At 55.4% G+C, this 14,389-nt stretch overlaps 1 protein-coding gene across 2 annotated transcripts in view; it reads left to right on the top strand.

Annotated features, from left to right (window-relative positions):
• The window catches only part of TRAIP (TRAF interacting protein), a 35,186-nt gene that overhangs the window by 10,759 nt on the left and 10,038 nt on the right, over positions 1-14,389 (top strand). For both annotated transcript variants that reach the window (XM_075005078.1, XM_075005077.1), the window contains 6 exons: positions 2,784-2,911; positions 4,344-4,438; positions 5,696-5,809; positions 7,833-7,920; positions 10,257-10,346; positions 10,996-11,084. In XM_075005078.1, the coding sequence (XP_074861179.1) occupies positions 2,784-2,911; positions 4,344-4,438; positions 5,696-5,809; positions 7,833-7,920; positions 10,257-10,346; positions 10,996-11,084 (604 nt within the window). The remainder of the gene's footprint in view (positions 1-2,783; positions 2,912-4,343; positions 4,439-5,695; positions 5,810-7,832; positions 7,921-10,256; positions 10,347-10,995; positions 11,085-14,389) is intronic.

Genomic DNA, 14,389 nt, shown 5'->3' with positions numbered 1-14,389 from the left:
TTGTCTGTGAGGGTGTTCTCGGAGCCTATGGCACAAAGGAGTCTGCAGCTGTGAAGCAGATTGCACAGAGCTACCCGGGATCATGAGTCTTAAGCTTGCTGGGCCAGGACGGACTAGCGGAGGGAGGGACCCATAGACTTGGCTCTCACAGGAGCACTAGCTGAACCAGGTGTGCTGTAATTATATTCCTTGCAAGGTTGTCCTACCTGACAGGCCAGTGACAGCTCTGTGTTGCGCTCCCGTCAGGTGGGAATCAGCAGTAAGCAAAGATCCTTCCATTGAGTTGAGCCTACTCATCAGGAGAGCCACAGCTGCCAGATGTCAAGAGCTCATTTCTTCAGGTGTAAAATGTCAGCAGAGGGCCTGTAATTGGGACCCAAACTGAAACAGGAGAATGCTGGGAGTTGCTGAGCTGCTGCAGCCTCGAAACAACAGGCACACTTTGGTGTTTGTGCTTCCATTTCCTGGTTGCTGTGCAGAGCTTGGGCTTTAATTCTAGAGCCAGTCTGATGGAGGCAGGAAAGCAAAAACCCTAGGGATGGTGTCAATGGGTTTTAAGCATTGTCTGTAGGCAGCCTGTCATCTGAACGTGAGTCATGAGCAGCCAAAGGAAAATGTCAGTCAGGCAGAGTGGCAGGAAGCTGGAGACAGGAGTTTGCAGTAAGCAGAAACACCTTTAAATGGAGCTTGGCGTGGGGAGGGGTCTGGCCAGTTCCAAAGAGCCTGCTTCCCCAGTGGGTCTTCTGCCCTCTCCCATGTGCAAGGCAGACAGAAATAATTGGCTATCTCTAGTTACTTGCCTGATAAGAGAGCCTGTCTGATGCCTGTACCGAGGCCCTTCCTTGCACACCATCTGTGGCAGTGACCTTGTGAGTAGCTGAGCCCTGCTTTCTGGGGACGGGAGCTGGGACTGCTATCAGGAAGTGCCTCAAAGGGATTGCGCTGCAGGTCTGCTTTTTTTTTTTTATGCCAGCTAAGAGGTACTGGGCTTTGAGGGAACCCCTGCTGGGAAGGAGGAGCTTTCTTCTGTTCCCTCTCCTGCCTGTGTGCAGTCTTACTCCTGTCCTGTTAGCCTCAGGAATTCTGTCCCTGCTGGCTTCATCTTCAGTTCCTCCTTTTTCAAGAATCCGCCTCTGCTTGTAGTTCTTCCTGGCAGCGGAAATAAAGTAGCCTGGTCAGTGTCACAGCTCCCACATGGGGTCCTGGTGAGCAGATGTGTAACTAAGTCTCATGTAGACCCAAGACCAGCAGCACAGCGGCTGGAGCTGTCTGCCTCCCTGGGGTTTGTAGCGCTGCACTCTGGGCGCATGGGAAGGTTTTCCTCAGTCACAGATCCCAGTGTTCAGTGACCCTGGGGGCCTCAGTTCTGTAGAGCTAGCCTGCTGACCAGGGGAAGGGGTGTGGGTGGGTGGGTGGGTGTGGTGACCTCACCCAGCCAAGTGTGGGAAAACCCTTTCCTCACAAAGCACCCTGCTTGCCCATCTGCTTCTGCTGGCCATCGTGTGGCTGCGACTGGTTTCTCTGAGGTTTCCCCAGTGTCTTCCTCTCTTTCCCTGGCCCTAGCTGGGCATCTTCTGCCTCCTTTCCTCAAACCCTGTATTTGCCAACTCTCTCGGGGCGGGGGCGGTGTCACAAAGTCCGCAACACCCCGGGCTGCAGTGGTGATTGAGCCCCTGAAATTCCTCTCCAGTAACACTCAACTGCTACCAGGGAGCTGATGGGAACTGGGTGGATGTATGGACTTACACAGCATTGCTCTCCTGTCCCTCACTTGGGTAGTGGCACTGCGAGAAGAGGGGCCACTGCCTGAGGCTTCTGCGAAGCAGCAGGTTTCCAGCAATGTAAAAGGTCTGCTGGCCCTGTCAATCAGCTCATGATGCTGGTCAGTCTGACCACAGCTATATTTCCAGCCCCCCCTGCAGAGCAGGGTCTAGGCACACTGTGTCTCACCTGGCTGAAGGCTGGCACAAGCACAGCTTCCAGACCCAAAGGCTTTACTGCTTGCTGCCAAGCCGGCAGAACTGGAGATGTTTAGGGTGGAGGAGGGGTACATGGAACAACAGGGTTTTGTGGCCTTGTGACATACGAGGTCTGGAAACATTCCATGGTGGTAAATCTGCCTTAATTAGGCACCAGGTGGCCTTGCAGAGCCTCCACGCGGTCTGTGGAGCTGTGCTCTAATGCTGTGCCTTGTGTCTGTGCTCTCGCACTCCAAGGCGCTCAGGCTGTGGCGAGGGTGAGTGACAGCCCATAATTGCTCTGCATGTAGGCATGGTGCTCTGTGCACAGCAGCGCCTGTCAGGCCCATCTGAGCACACACCCCACACTCACGTACTCTCGCTGGGAGAGCAGTTTGGAGGCAGCTCACCAGAGCTTGTGTTTCTAGAAGTACTCAGTTCAGCCTATAAGGATGCTGGCACCTTCTGCCCAAGCTTACCTTTGAGAGCAGCCATGGGAGAGCGCAGGACAGGTCGCTTGGCCCACGTCAGCTAGGTGTGCAAGGCAGTGCTGACAGGCCATCGACAAGCACTTGCCTTGCCCCGCAAAGAAAATTTTGCTGTCCCTGGTGCTAGGCACAGGCATTGCTTAGCACAAGTCCAGTCTGACACACTGCATTGGGAGCATAAGGGCATCTGATGGGGAATAGCTACATCTCGGAGTTTCTCAGACTGAACTTACATATCCTGTCTGCTGCTCTGGCGATGTACGTGCCCTCAGAGCCCTGAGGCTCAGGGCTACCTAGGGCAGGGCGTTCCAACTGCTGTGTGAGCGTTTCCTTTCAGACAAGGAGAAGCGAGACTTCCAGGCTATTATAGACACACTGAGGGAGACTGTGGATGTCCGCAACGCCACCATCGAGTCGCTCCAGAAAGCCCTTTGTGAGACAGAGATGCTGTGTTCCACTCTCAAGGTACCTTCCTCCGTGGGCAGCATGCCTCTGATCTGCCCCGTATGGCTGGGGTTACTGTCACGCTGTCTGCCCCTTCATGCCACACAGTCCTCGTGCCTGAGCAGAGAGGGCGAGTGGCTGTGCACACGGAGATCTATGTTCTGTTCCTGGCTCTGACGCCAGCTTTCTTGAACATTACTGGGTATCTCCACTTTCCCTTTGGGGAAGGAGAGCAGTGGGCTGTGTTCCCACTCAGGCCAACCCTTTCCCCTTGTCCGAAGTGTTCAGCCTGCAGTTGGCTGCGTCCGGTGGCATCAGCGTGGGTCGTCCATCGCATCCGTGTGAATGCTCTCGTAGGCTGCTAAAATAAATTTCTTAACACTGGATTTTATCCACTTGATTTTGTACATCCTCACCTTCCCACAAGCTCCCCACAAAATAGACTTAGTGCTGCCACACACAAGTAGCTTAAATCAAGTGCTGCAGCAGTGTATTGTGGGAACTTATCCCACGGTTCCCTGAGCCCCAGAGCATTCTGGCTATCTTCACCGGTGCAGCAGGGGGAAAAAATGTCCCGCAAGTAGATGTGGGTATCTGATGACATCTTCCTACATTTCATTCTCCTCTTTCCCTGCTGTGTTAACCAAACGCCCCTTTTTCCAGACGGGGGTCTGGCTTGCCTATATAAGAGATGTGCTTTTCATAATTGATGGGAGGGGAGGAGTAGTAAACCTGGCCCAGCTGACAGGTTTTTGAAAGCAGAATGCAAAAGCACTGGATATCTGCAGGCTGGCATCTGGATTTAGACCTCCTGGCAAAGAAGACCCTTAAAAGAAGAATACGTTTAAGTAGACATGGGTGCTGCACCGAAACTGTAATGAATCATTGAAACAGTAGCGGCTTGGGGCGGCTGAAAGACAGCAGCCGATCGCCAGCCCTGAAAATCATGACCGCCCAGGGAGACCCACCACCTGCCCCTTTTAGCAGCCTTTGAGTATGTTTAGCCCTAGATATGGATTTAGGCTTCCTGGAAGAGAAGACTCCAAGTAGACATGGGTGCTACACTGAAACGCGAATGAATCAGTAACCACTGGGGGTGGTTAAAAGACACCAGATGTTTGACAGCCCCGAGAATTGTGGCCGCCCAGGGAAACCCTTTGATTGTTCTGGGCCTGAATCTGGATTCAGGCCGCCTGCTAAGAGAGACCCTTAGAAGAAGAGCGTGGTAGTGGGAGCAATGGCACTGGGAGTTCATGAGCTGAAGCAGCTGACAGCCAGTCATGTGCTGGGGGCTTTTAGTGACGCAACTGCCCGGAACCTGTGGGCACCTTGCCCCTGGGGTGTTGAAGCAGGTGAGAGCTTTGAGCAGGTTGGGTGGGTAGATCAGTGCGCACATGCTAGCTCTGTATGCGCAGGGGTGCCTGGTGCTGGGCTAATCCTTTTTCTGTTTCAGAAACAAATGAAGTACCTGGAGCAGCAGCAGGAAGATGCAAAAGGGGCAAAGGAGGAGGCCCGAAGGCTAAGAACCAAACTGAAAACCATGGAGAGGTTAGCGGCAAGGCCTCCGCCGTCTGTGCGTGGGGGCTGGGGCCAGCATGCTGGTCTGTGCCCATCACTACGTTCTTAGGGGGCTGGTACCATGGCTCTGAGTGCTGTAAGCGTAGAGCTGTGTGGGTTCAGCCTCGTTCTCTGGGGCAGATGGAAATGTTACTACTGTTGAGCGTCTATGCCATGTGACCTCCTTTGTCCTGGCCTTCCAAATTCATCCCCAGGGTAGTTACTGCTCCTTAGATAGAAACATTTGCTTAGATCTTGTCATCCCTAGTTCTAGGCGCCTGGCTGAGCCCTGTCTCTCCCTCACAGGTGGGATAACAGGCACAGAGAAGAGAATGTGAATTGCCTGAGTTCAGTGGCAAGGAACAGAGCAGGGGTGGGGAACCTTTTCTGGGCTAGCGGCCACTGACACTCAATAAATCAGTTAGGCGGCCGCAAAAACTGAGAAGGGAAAGCTGCGGGGGAGCCCAGCCCTCACTGTTGTGGCTCCCAACTGAGATACCTCGCTCCCGTGTGCTCCAGCGCCAAGGAGGCCGGAGTTGGGAAGGACTGAAGTTCAGGGCTCTCCCTGGCCAGACTGACTTTTCTGGGGGGGCTCAAGCTCTGGGGTGGGACTGAAAGGGGCTACCAGGTTGTGGGATGGGGGTACTGTGTCTGTGTACAAGGAAGGGTGCTGGGCCTCTGCTGAAGGGAGGATACAGGAACGGGCTGCAGGGGGGTGTGGGGTCTGGGGGGCAGGAGGTCCAGGCAGGATGGGTTTGGGGTCTGGGAGAGGGTTGGAGTGTTGACTTGGGTAGCTCCCAGGGAGTACATGTGGCTCGGTGCCCTTCCTCCTTGCTCCTCCCAGGCACTGTCCCCCCCTGCTCCTGTTGCACTGAATCATGGCCAATGGAAGCGGCAGGAGGAAAAGCCTCCAGATGAGCCCTTCCCCGTGCTGCCATTCGCCTAGCTGTGGGGAGGGAGCAGTAGTGCTTGGGGTCGTCTCTTCCCCACTCCTTGAAGAGAGCACAGGAATCCTGGCTCCCAGCCCAGTGCCCAATCAGCCACAGCACAGCTGCACCCCCACTCATTAGGCATTGCTGCCCTGTGGTGCCTCACAACCAGCCCAGCTCCCGGAGGACAAGGTGGGGAGCACCTGTAAGTTCCAGCCCAGAGTGTACTGCAGCTGGGGATCAGCGCACTGGTGGCCCAGGGAACTCCAAGTGCTTCCCTGCCGCTGCGTGGGCCGGTGACAGGCTGCGTCTGTTTCAGGGTGGAGATGCTCCTGCAGAGCCAACGCCCGGAGGTGGAGGAGATGATCCGTGAGATGGGGCTCGGGCAGGCGGCCGTGGAACAGCTCGCAGTGTACTGCGTCTCGCTGAAAAAGTAGGTGCTGGCAGCGTGGCAGCAGGGCTGGTTGTTCCATCGCCTCCGTCTGCACATGTAGAGCTCCCCCTGCCGGGGTCTAGAGGGAAGCACAGCGCTTAGCTGCCCTGAGTACCTGCTTACCACTGGGCTTTGACTGACAGCATCAAGGTGAGCTAGATGGGAGGTGGCACTGGACAATTCTGTCCCAGATGCTGTGGACATATGCACTGCCATGGCAACAGCCTTCAGAGCTGTGTCAGGGCTCTTAGAGATTATTGGATGGCAGTTGTGGGAACAAACGGTTACCCACAGGAAATTCTCCATTGTGCTTCTGTCAAGGTGCTCACTCTTACCCTGGTCCTAGGGCGCAAGCGTATACTTACGCTCCGCAGGCTTTTAACTCGCGCAAGAGCCTTACATGGTAATTGTGTACTTAACCTCTGCTTAGTCACAATCCCCGAAACAGAACGCACGCAATACACGTAAGAGGCTCACCACTCCCAGTGAGACAGCTGAGCTTGTCTTGAGAGCTGGTCAGGATCAGGTCCCGCTAGAGGACTCTGGGTTCCACACAGTGTCGCTGGCACAGGGATGAGGTCTGGCAGCTGTGATCTTCAGAGCTGTGTCCTGGAGCTGGTTCCCAAAGAACTTCCTTTTGGGCTCCAGTTTATGTCGTGAAATGTGAGTCCTACTTAGCTATAACTTAAGTCAGGTCAGCAACCCTGGCACGGGTGCCAAGAGTGGCACTCGAGCCAATTTTCATCAGCATGCGAGGCAGGAACTCAGCCACGCCACTCCTCCCCCATGCCACCGGGAGCTTGCTCAAAGCCGTGCCTGTGGATTAACAAAAGACCAGCTAATGCTGCCAACCACCACCTAAAGATAAAGCTCTGCATCTTAATATATTAATGAAGCTGTGGTGTATAGGCCTGTTAGTGACCTTAAAAAGTATTGCCGGCACTTGGATCATACAAAGAGGTCAGATTTTGGCGCCCTGCCGACCCATGCAATCAGCTGTTGTTTTACAAATCAATCCTAACGTAACCGAATTCTCTAACCAGTCCAACCCCACCCTTTTAATTAACTTACTCCTAGAAAAAGTAATTCTGTGACAGACAGAAATAAATGCCCAGGTAGAGACCATGCAGCTAGAGACCGTAACGACAGAACAGGAAAGAAATAAGGATTTTCTAATCACAGGCATTGATAAGTGGTTTCTTGTCAGCCTGGATGCTGTCAGACTAAGAGTTCTTTACCCATGTTAAGATCTGTTTCTGTGTGCGGTGATGTTGAGTGCTGTCAGGGCAGGATCTCCTCCTTACTACCCTGATACTCCGTTGGTTTAATATAATTTAGATGCACTGTGAGGCTGGGACTCTCCATTTCATAGCTCATGGCTGCTGCTCTCCTAATATGGCTGCAGACAAAGACCTTGGAATATGGCTGCAAGAAAAGGGCATATCCTTCCAAAACCAGTGCCTATCTCCTGGCGTGGTGACACTCAAGTTTTTTGCCATCCTCAGCTGCGCTGGCTCCAATTCCTACACCCAGATCCTTCTGCTTGGGCTACATTAGACAATATTTTTGCCAGGCCCAGTGGCCGGTGGTGGTTTTATATTGTGTTGCCAGGCAGCGTGCTTGCACCTGCAGTATAATTGGTAATGAGCTCATGTGGCAAGTGTCCCCAAGTGTCTCTGAAGTTCACTTCCCAACCAGTGCTGTGTGGGCCCTTGAAATGTGGGCACGTCCTCTCCATTTCGCAGTCGGGCTTTTGTTTTTGCCTTTTCCAGCCATTTGAGACCAGTCTCCTCTAAATCTGTCCTTTCCCCACCCAGTGCTGCACTGGTCCTTGATGCATGGCAGCTCAGTGTTTGGGTTTTTTGTGTTTTTTTCCTCCCCGGATCGGCTTCCCTCTTTCACCTCAGGCTCTGCAGTTGTGGAGCTGGGAGCCTGATCTCTGCAGACAGCATGTGATCATGGACTCCAGCTAAGAATTCTGTCTCGCAGGCCTGGAAGTAACCATCGTTTGGGCTCTTTCCAGGGAATATGAGAACCTGAAAGAGGCTCGGAAGGCGTCCAGTGAGATGACCGAGAAGCTGAAAAAGGAACTGTTTTCTGCCAATAACAAGGTATATTAGCCATTGACTTCGCCCTGCACTCACAGTAAGTGCGGCTCCTGCCCCGCCAGCTCTGTCACTAGCCACTGCTTGGTAAAGACAAGACTTCCATGTGTGCATCTGTGCATTGGGTGCACATGTTGGACGAGTCCCACTGAGTGATCAGTCTGTTACCTGACACTGCTGAAGACCCAGCCAAGTGCTGGCCAAGTCCATCCCATGTTGCAGAACAAATGATGTAACTAACCCCAAAGGAACGTTCTCCCCTCTACTGAATGGGGCACCTGTGCCCAGCTGCCAGCCCTGACCGGCCTAGCTCACGGTCTGGAACAGGTCCTGTTGCACGGTGTGCGTGGGGGTTCAGGTGAGACCAATGTGAATGTCTCATTGGGTATCCGAGCGGCTGAGCCCCTCCCTGGCCTGGTGATCTGGCAGGGCCTGTCTGGGCCAGTGACCACCCCCTCCCCTGACAGTTTGGTGGAGGTCTCTGGCTGCTGACCCTGGCTGGATGTGGGATTGAGCGTCGACTTGTACCCCACCGATGAAGAGGTGCAAGGGGTTAGCTGCCAAACAGAAGTCCCTGGTCCCTCCAGTGTCAGCACAGTAGCGGCTGTGTTGGGGTCTTCAGTGGCAGGAGTGGAATACGGGCTGCCCTTTCATGGGAGTGTCCAAGCCCTATAGTAACAGAGCCAAGGAAGTCCCACAGTGTCATAGTCCAAGGCCCTAGCTCAGAGCTGCTTTCCTGTGCTAGCTGGGGAGCACCAGGGGAGCCCTGCTGCTAGTGGAATGAGTGAGGCTGCCTTGTCTAGCGAGCTGTACTTGTGCTGCTGCAGCAGGGCTGCTGTCCCCAGGGAAGTGGTGCCCGTCACCCATCTGCGGGTAGCACTCCTGATTCCCTCTGACCGATGTCTCTCATGCTGCAGAGCAGGGAAGGGGAACGATGGTCTGTGGGAGAGAGCCAGCCTGCGAATCACCCGGCTCCAGGCCACGAGGCTCACTCCCTCGCTCTCTTCCCCCCTGCAACAAGGCGAGCCGGCACTCCAGTCACACGGGGAGCCTGAGCCTCTGCATCCTCTGATCTGATGGGTTTGGCCCTGCTTAGAGCAGGGGGCTGGACTCAGTGGCTTTTTTAGGTCTCTTCCAGCTCTATTGTTCTGATTCCTTGGCTGGAGCGTCAGCACTGGCTCCCTGTTGGAGGGAGTCCTGAGCCGCATGGGCCCCATCAAGGCAAGGTGTGGGGCTGCATCCGGGCTGCGGGCTTTGCCTGGCAGAGGGAGGAAGTGGCTCAGCAAAGGTCTGTCCCTGCAGGCTTGCTTGCAGGCTCTACCCGTCACTCCTACTGGCCTTGAATATGCCAGCAAGTGTGGGGCAGCACAGAGCCCCCTGTCCCGACCCTCCACCCTCACCCTGCTCCTCAGCAGCTCCCTCCTCACACCAAACGCCTCTATTTTGGTCCCACCCCAGAGCTGGGGAGGGGGAGGGCAAAAACCTACCAGCCCCTGCCTCCCAGAAGAATTAACCCTGCCTAAGGGTAAGACCTGAGCTTCATGTCACCCTCCCGTCCCCCCCGTTGGGGCTGGAGTGCAAAGGGAGTGAAGAGAGTCTCTGTCTCTTGGGGTGGCTTGTTTTTTTTCCTGCATCTCAGCTGGGGGGCCATGCCTGTGAGCTGTTCTCTTTCCTTCCTTCTCAGCTGGGGGGGCCACGCCTGTGAGCTGTTCTCTTTCCTTCCTTCTCAGCTGGGGGGGCCACCCCTGTGAGGTGTTCTCTTTGCTCCCTTCTCAGCTGGGGGGGCCACCCCTGTGAGGTGTTCTCTTTGCTCCCTTCTCAGCCGGGGGCCCACCCCTGTGAGCTGTTCTCTTTGCTCCCTTCTCAGCGGGGGCCAAGTCACTGGGGTTTTCTGCCACTCACTTGTGTGTGCTCCCTGACTGACTTCCTTCCCCCTGGGTCAGTGGCCCCTGAACCAGAAGAGGTTCCTCACATCCAAAAAGTTGGGCCAAAGTGCAGCTGCTGCTGCTGCCAGTGCCACCTTGTGTTAAACCGTGGGAAAGCTGTCACCACTGGGCCTGGGGAACTTTCTTCTCTTCTCTTCTCTTCCAGGGGACTCCACCATGGGACTCTCTTGAGGGGGTGGGCGGGGGTGGGTTGCTCACTTGGGAGCACAGCCGTGATCTAGGTGGCTGTCCTGCGTCTCCACTACCAGGAGCTCAGTTCTCTAACAGAAGGGCCTGCAAGCTGCCTGGGAAAGATGGCTCGGGCTGTCGGTGTCCCTGCTGCATGAAGGGGGTCTCTGCCTGTTGTGCTGTGTGGCGTGAACAGCGTAGCTCAGCTGAGCTCTTCTCCCCCCACAGCTGCAGAAAACGTCCCTGGAGCTGGAGAAGACGGCGGAGGAGTTAAAAAGCACTCGGAATGACCTGAGTAGTGCAGACAAGGAGATCCTGGTGAGCTCCCCCTTCCTGCAGCCGGCAGCAGCCATGCCAGGACTCGAGCTTGCTCCAGCTGGGCCCGTAGCTCACCATCCATCCCTGTTCGGTTGCCTCTCTCCTGATCCCCTTTGGGACCCCATCTCTTCCCTGTGTGCAGTCTGTGGTTTCCTGAGCGTGACGGACCCGAGCGCACACCTTTGTAATGGAGTGGGGGGAGTGCGTGTGTGAGTCAGGCTGGATGTCTGAGGCAAGCAGCAGCTCCCAGTGGCTAAGGATGACCCTGGGGCTACAACTGGCAGGTAACACCTCTGCCTGAACAAAGAGCAGGGAGGAGCCGAGCTGGGTTTTGAATCGGGGGCGGCAGTTAGAGGCTAGGAAAAGGGAAAGCTAAAAGGCAGCCAGCCGGAGGAGGGGGGAAGCTACACCCCAGAGGGGCACCCCTCGGGGTCTTCTCCCCAGGACGGGTTGGAAGGACTGTCTCTGGCTGCTATGCTGTCGCTTCTGTGAGAAACTGGGCATCTGTTGCCTAATAAACCTGCTGTTGTACCTGCTGAGTGAGAGTCTCTCCTGCCAGCGGACGGGGTGCAGTGCAGGGGGACCCCTGAACCCCATCCCAACCTTCTCTTGCACAGGGTTCCCATTTCCTCCTGTGCTGTGTTTTCAGAGTTTGAAGAAGAAGATTGGAATCCTGCAGGAGACCCTAAAGGTGCCGTCTGTAACCAGCGAGACGCTCAGCCGGCTGGTCTTTGAAAGGTTGGAGGAAAACGCAGGGGGAGGCGCGCTAGGTGCTCTGCAGGCTAGGGTGGGGAAGGGATCTTGTCTGCAGAGAGCCTGCCTAGGAACAAAAAGCTGGGGTGTGGGAAGCAGCGGAACAGTGGGGCAGGCAGTGGGGAACTTCAGTCTCTGCTCCCTACCGGTTGCCGTGCACACGCACATTTACGGTCAGTGTGCTCGCTGTGGTGCCTGGCATTGGCACCTCCTCCCAGCAGCGCCAGCGAGGGCACTCCCACATCCTGCCCAACCCCTTAGTGGCACTGACACCCCATGGCGAGGCTGCACAGGGGGCACAGCCTTGTCCCCTCACTACCTTCCAGTTTGGCCTGGATGGATGGGAATCTGGCTGGGCTCTTTGGAGTCCGAGTGGTTTGCTTTCTGGGGGCCAGTGCTAGGTCTGCACTGTAGTCCGTGTGTCACGGTTCTGCTGGAGTCGAAGAAGCAGAGCAGGCTGGGGTTTAGGATGGGTCTGCAACTAAAATAGCGAGAAGAGACATTTTTTTCCAATTCAGTTACAAAATCAATACTTCAGGAGCCTCAGTGCATGGGAATATGAGACAGTCCTTAATAAATAACATCCAGCTGTGCTTTTTGTAACCCCTGTTCTAAGGACAGCGCGCACACAGCGATTTGTACCAGTTAGAAACTTGGTTACGTTCACCCCTGGATGGGAGAGCAAATGAGGACAAGGAAAAGGCTGTGCCTGGAGATTTTGCTTCTTAAGCAGGAAGGAGCAATGTTCTCATCAACCCTCCAGGCCGCCCATTGCCCTTACCAGGCTTTACCCCGCCCCCTCCTTGGGCCACAGACCCACACCCCATCTCCAGGCTTTACCCATCTGTGCCCTCAAATCCTCCCCCGTCCCTAAGCTTTATCCTCCATCCTGCAAACCCACCCGCCTCAGCCAGCGAGCTCCTCCAGCTGTCCGCGGGGCGGCTCCTTGCCATGAAAGTCTCGTACAGTCAAACAGCAGGTGCCCATTGCACTGGCACATGGGCTTGTCCAGTGGCCGGTGGTACCACTCGGTCAGCTCCATGCACTTCCCCTGCTCCTCCACAGCCGCTGCTGCCACCTCTTCCTTCTCAGTGGGGAAGCGTGGCTCCAGCCAGGGCAGGGTCAGCTGCCCCTCCCCCAGCTCTCCTGGGGGCTTGGCTTAGCTCCCCCACCCCTGCAGCGCAGGCACCTCCCTGCCCTGCCACCGCAGAAATAATGGAACTAAATTGAATTGGTTTAATGTCTGGATTCCTCCCACCATCCTGCTGGCCGTTAAACCAATTCAGTTCAGTGGTACTAGTCAGTGGCGTCGGAGCAGGGAGCCGCAAATAACTCCTGAGAGAGCCACGGGTTGCCAAACCCGGTTTAGGAGGTGCAGTTCCATCCAGGTAGCTCCCTGGTCCCTAACGAGCATGTGCGATGCCTGGGAGAAGGGTGCCTGCCTTCTGGATGATTGATTTGAGAGGCCTTCACTCCCAGAGCTCTCAAGGACAGGAAGATTTGTTTGTAGTGCCTCCTGGACAAGGCAGCTCTTGGTGCTTGGCCCTCTGGGTCCCCTCACTCCTCAGATCCGGGGTCTAAAAAGCTGGCTTTGGTGCCTCTGGCTTCCGGTGACTGAGGCAGACCGTTGGGGGTGAGATTGGGTTCCTGCAGCTTCCTCAGTCAAGGCTCTGGGGGCACATGTGTCAGATGGCCACGTGCTCGGCTTTGAGGGCTCCCAGAGGAAGAATGCGGAGACCTGTGGCTCGGTGTAGCCTGTTCATTCTTAGGATGTTGGCCCTCGGCTGAGTGCTGTTTCTTGCATTTTATCTATCAAAATGGCTTTTGTTACTGATCTCGCTTCAGCTAGCGGGGAGAGAGTGAATCCTTTCACTTCGTCAGAGGGACGAAGGTTAGTCTCTGACTTGATTGCAGGCCCTTCCCGAAAGAGGCATCTCGTTTCCAGTGTTGTAGTGGGGTTGGCATCAGGCTATTAGGGAGACAAGTCAGGTGAGGTAATATGGTCTGTAGACCTATGTGATTGGCGGGAGAGATGAGCTTTCTTCAGGTCAGACGAGCTTGCGAAGAGAAGTTCGTCCAAGAGGGGCTGTTACCTCACCGATGTTCTCTTGCTGATTTTCATGTCAGCCAGACAAGTAATTTGCCCCCCCTCCCCCAGCAAACTGTGCTCTAATGAGGGGGAATCATCCTACACGCGTTGCGTGCCAGACAGGCTCTCGCCTACTGCCTAGAACTAAAAATTGTCCTAACTCGCCTAGATTTGTTTGTGGCATATGCTAAACAACCCCTGGGCTATGTGGTTCTCCCGCCCCCCCGCCCCCCATTCTTCACACTGATTACATTGGTGGTTCCCAAACTTTTTGGCATCGTGCCCCCCTTTAGTTTTTGAGAAACCCTCACCCCCCACCTCTTCCTTACTATCATCCTTTTAACAAAAAATTCAATTCGTAATTTTAAAATAAACACACAAACTCGATATTAAAATGTTGTTAAAAATAAGCACAAATAGCTTTTCTTGGCCCCTTGCAGGAGCCTGGTGCAGCCCCAGCTGGCTGGCCACCTGAGCTTCACTCCAGCCACCTGCCCACTCGCCCAAGCCCTGTGTTGCCCGAACCAACTGAGCGGGCCAGCCGCCTGCCTGCCCGCCCACCCACTAGCTGCATGAGACCTGTGCTGCTGGGGCCAGCCTCACAAGCCCCATGCTGCTGGGGCTAGTTGCCCAGCTGCCCATCCAAGCTGTGTGCATGAGCCCCATGCTGCCAGGGCCGGCCAGCCAGCCACCGGCCCAAGCCCCACGCCACCAGAGCCCCGCGAACTGCCTGCCTGAGCCCTTCCCCTCCCCCAGCCCCCATCTAACCCCATCCTTCTCCTTCCCCTCCCCCATAACCCACACTCACTCACCTTTGCAGGAGGCAGCTAGCTCCATGTGGGTCTTCACCAGCTGCCCGCTTTTTATAGCGGCTGTGCTGGGTCGTCCACTTAAAATGGCAGGGAATGAGAGCTGGAAGGAAAGGCCAGCTCTTTCTTGGGGTGGGTGAGAATGATGTGGGGGTGGGGAGGGGACACAACAAGGCAACACAGTCCCCTCCCCCCCACCCTGGCATTTCTTCCTGACCCCCCAGAGGTGCGTGCACCCCAGGTTTGGAAAACTTGGGTTAGACAGTGCGTTGCTGACTGCTACAGCCTAGCAACAAGTATGAGAGGAGTAGCTGTGTTCGTTTGTATCTGCAAAAACCAACACCCTAGCCACAGTTCCCGTACCCCCTTCAGTGTGATCAGGTTCCCCAAGA

The sequence above is a fragment of the Carettochelys insculpta genome, chromosome 11 (genome assembly GCF_033958435.1).
Source record: "Carettochelys insculpta isolate YL-2023 chromosome 11, ASM3395843v1, whole genome shotgun sequence".
Taxonomy (NCBI): domain Eukaryota; kingdom Metazoa; phylum Chordata; order Testudines; family Carettochelyidae; genus Carettochelys; species Carettochelys insculpta.
This window is presented reverse-complemented; position numbering and strand designations above follow the sequence as displayed.